The sequence below is a fragment of the Coffea eugenioides genome, chromosome 3 (assembly GCF_003713205.1).
Source record: "Coffea eugenioides isolate CCC68of chromosome 3, Ceug_1.0, whole genome shotgun sequence".
NCBI classification, from domain to species: Eukaryota; Viridiplantae; Streptophyta; class Magnoliopsida; order Gentianales; family Rubiaceae; genus Coffea; species Coffea eugenioides.
Window position 1 is genome coordinate 40,175,131 of NC_040037.1, and position 3,913 is coordinate 40,179,043.

Sequence of the window (3,913 nt, forward strand, 5' to 3'; positions counted from 1 at the left end):
CAATTTCCAATTTCCAATTAACATCACCCGCTAACAAGAATGTCAATCGATGCTACTTAATCCATTTCGTATTTATATAAGGTTATAATAAACAGATTGTGATCTTTGGTTGGTTTGAAGAAGTTTGCTAGTTTGACGTATATATATATATATATATATATATATATATATATATATGAAAGTAACTATTTTAATTAGATCTATTTCTCACTCCTACATGGCAAGTCTAATTGAAGAGAATTAATAAGTTATGGATCACTTGGGTTTTACCCATATTGAATCTTATTTAGAATATATTACATGTTTAAAAATTATCTCTAATTTTAAAATAACTTTAAAAAATAACTAATTTTATCTTAATGATATTGCTTTAACAAACAACTAATCTTATCTCAATGATTCTGCTTTCTATCAAATTATTACATGTAGGACTATAGTAAAATCTTTTTTAAATCACAATTATTGAAATCTTAGATATCCCAAATTACTTTCTTAATCATATTTATTGAAATCTTACATATCCCAAATTACTTCCTTTCACCATTGTACTGTTGATTAACATTCAAAATTTTCATCATTTCTTCCTTTAATTTTGAATTAACTTAGTGTAAAAAAGAGATTTAATTGTTACACTGACAGATTTATCAATATTGTTCGAAATTGAATATTTATTTATGAAGAAAAATGGATTTTTGGATTTTTTCCTACTTAATTAAATATGAATATATAATTCTAGGTTTATGGTCATTATAAAAATTAAATTATCTAAAAGCATATTTGTAAAGAAAAGGAATATCTACCAAGTTTTTTATATGGAATACATTATTTGATATATACTATGATATTATAGTGAAAGTATGTAAACAAATTTTTAAAAATTAGTAAATAATTGAACATTTAGAATATATTAATTTTTAAAGTTAATACAAATGAACATGTAGGATTACTATTAATTTTTGTATTTAAATTATTTATATTTGTATAAATTCACAATAAATAAAAAAAAAGACCTTGTTAAAGCATGGATAAAATTCTAGTGTATGTTGAAAAAATCTATGGTTTAACAATCAAATTTGACAATTCCATCCTTTTTCTGCTTATCAAGTCGAAAAAGACAGAATAAGTTAAAATGTACTTCTGGGTACAAAGTCTCCGACCGTTGCTTTATTGACTAATGTTGACAAGTGCGACGGTCAACACAAAGTGCCTAAATCTTGAAGAAGTCATCGAAATCCTAATTAACCATGACCATGAACTTGAAATTTCATCCATGACAATCAACTTGAAATTTCATACTTTGATCAGATCAATTATGTGGATAGTAGTATAAGATATTCAGCACCATTAGTCTCCCAAATCAAGAAAAAATGGTAATCCAAATAATTAACTTGATATTTAAGACAACCATCATTACAGGAGGTGTGAAAGAATGACAAATTAACTAATAAATTAAGATACGGTCGTACTACTAGGATAAAAACCAATTGCTGTAGCTGAGATCCTATTCCGTGGTTTTCCTTACCAGGAATAGGTATAGACATTAATTTTTTCAGTGCTAAATAAAAAATAAAGAATTGAACTTGTGGGAGTATAGAATTAGAGACCAGAAGTGAAAGGCACATTGGTGGCTGGCAACCAAGAATTGCCGGCAACGAAGTTTCCGACTGTGAATTTAGAAGCCTCTGTTGCACTAGTTATCACATGATACCCCTTCCAGTTTACCCTGTTTGCAGTTGACGAACCAGGCCCTGTATTAGCATATTCTCCGTAGTATAAGGTATCTAGAGCAAAATTACCACTCCAGGGCAGCCAACCAGCTGGATCAAGTAAACCATCAAGAAATGTTTTCATAAACACCGTTCTTGAATATTGTTGCCATGGCCTTCCAAGATATGTCTTGACTGAGCTCTGCGCTGGCTTCAAATCCGATGCAGCTGTAACTCTGGAATTGTGGATAGATATTCCAGTGTTTTGGTTGGGATCGGTTCTACCTTGTGCTGTGATAGTGTTTATCTTGTTCGGAGGATTTCTTGAATAAAGATTGCAATTCTGGAAAACCACAGCAGCATTTCCGAATATATAGTCAACAGTTCCATAAACATCGCATTCCCTGTAAAATTGTCTGTCGGAGTGGACGTAAAGGGTATCTTGATAGCCTTCAAAGCTGCACTGGTAGAAAACAGAGAGATCGGAACCAGATCGAAGAGCTACTGCTTGGTGATTTTGAGGTCCGGCTGTGTTCCTAAATGTAATTCCTTGAGCAATGAATCCATCACCAACAACCGCTGAAATTATGTAGACACGAATATTGTCAGCTCCGTTACAATTTTCTACAAATGAATATTCAAATACAAGTCGAAAACCAACATCACTTTATAGGGCTGCCATGCATGCAAAGAAGTTCTTTATACATCGAGCATACATCGTGTGTAATTTGTGCTTTAGAGAAACCTTTCTTGATATTCATTTCATTTCTGTTCCAAGTTATGTAAAATCTCTTCCAGCTAGGTGTTATATATATATATATATATATATATTTGAAAACAAACATCACCACAACTTATGTGTGTGTGTGCATATATATAAACTATAATTGCTTTCTTTGTAAGCTTAACTTACCAACTGTTGCAGATTTGAAAGTGGTGGTACCACCGCCAACGCTGTTGCTTCCCGTGATAATAGTTTTTCCAATACCATCACCAACCAACATGATATTCTTCAACTTAGTTCCAATCTCCACATTTTCCTTATACGTTCCAGCCTTTACGTGTATCACATACCTTCCATTACCCGATCGTGTCGCTGCAGCAGCTACAGCTGCAGCAACCGTCTTAAAGTTGCCCGAACCATCTTGAGCTACCACAGCATTTGGTGTTGGAGATGAAGACTGCAAGAGTTTCCTGTCGCCCGGAGTCACCCAAGTTGGGAACCCCTCCTTGTAACTTGGCTCATTATATCCCACTTTGTTTAGGGATAAAGTGTTACTAATCAAACAGCTGACATTGTTTGACATCAAGGGCACAAGATGATCAGCAACACCAAGCTCAATGAACCCTTGTTTGCAGGTCTCAAGATTGGTGAGTGCTGTGCTGAGCCAAGTTTGTGCTTCAACTGCATTGCACTTGGTGTAAGGATCAACAGTTTTGTTAATCTTGACAATGGTGCTTTCATATAGCTCTAAGCAATCTTCCCACGCAGCCTTTTCACGCTCATTTTGACATTTTGAGCCGAGATTATTGGTGTTTTCTTGGGCATGCACGGCACGTTCTAAGGCAAGATTGAGTGACATCTTGAGAAAATCGGACTTCCCTTTTATGGGATAACCATAGCCATATTTAGGGTTTTGAGACAAGAAATATTCGCATGGTTGTGGATATGGGGTTTGTGCACACCATGATTTTACTGATGGTGGAGGAGGAATGTTTCTAGAAATGGCCGGAGAAACAAAAGCAGTCATGAACAGAAAAATTGCCAAAGGGAATGCCATTGCTACCTTAGGGAACATGTCAAAATATAGGTAGATTTGATCAAGATGATGAAATGGAAGACTAAGGGAATTGAAAGCCTTGTAATTAGCTAGCTTGTGTGGAGTACTTTCAGGATGAGTTTTGGGTTACTATATATAGAAGTGCAGGCAAAAGCATTGGATGTGGGGGTGGGATGCACCTTCTTCATTCGTTTTATTATATAATTGAAAAGTAGTAAAGCAATTCAATATTCTGAATTTTCTGGCGCTGCCTGCGGAGACTAAATCTAATCATGAAATATAGTAACAGCTACTTTTGAGTTGTATATTATTTTCATAGACTTGATGGCCAAATAAAAATCAGGAGGAAACGCGTCTTATTGTAGAGAACATTGGCTGCGTATAAACATGAATGGAAATGCACAGTGCGTTGAACGGACGCAAATT

The 3,913-nt window shown here is 34.4% G+C and overlaps 1 protein-coding gene across 1 annotated transcript; it reads right to left on the reverse strand.

Annotated features, from left to right (window-relative positions):
* Positions 1-1,474: 1,474 nt before the first annotated feature.
* Positions 1,475-3,487, reverse strand: LOC113766829 (pectinesterase 2-like). The gene is made up of 2 exons (XM_027310989.1): positions 2,620-3,487; positions 1,475-2,285 (listed from the first exon to the last, which is right to left on the reverse strand). Exons 1-2 carry the CDS (start codon positions 3,485-3,487, stop codon positions 1,597-1,599), a joined length of 1,557 nt encoding a protein of 518 aa, XP_027166790.1. The 3' UTR covers positions 1,475-1,596.
* Between the last annotated feature and the right edge of the window lie 426 nt (positions 3,488-3,913).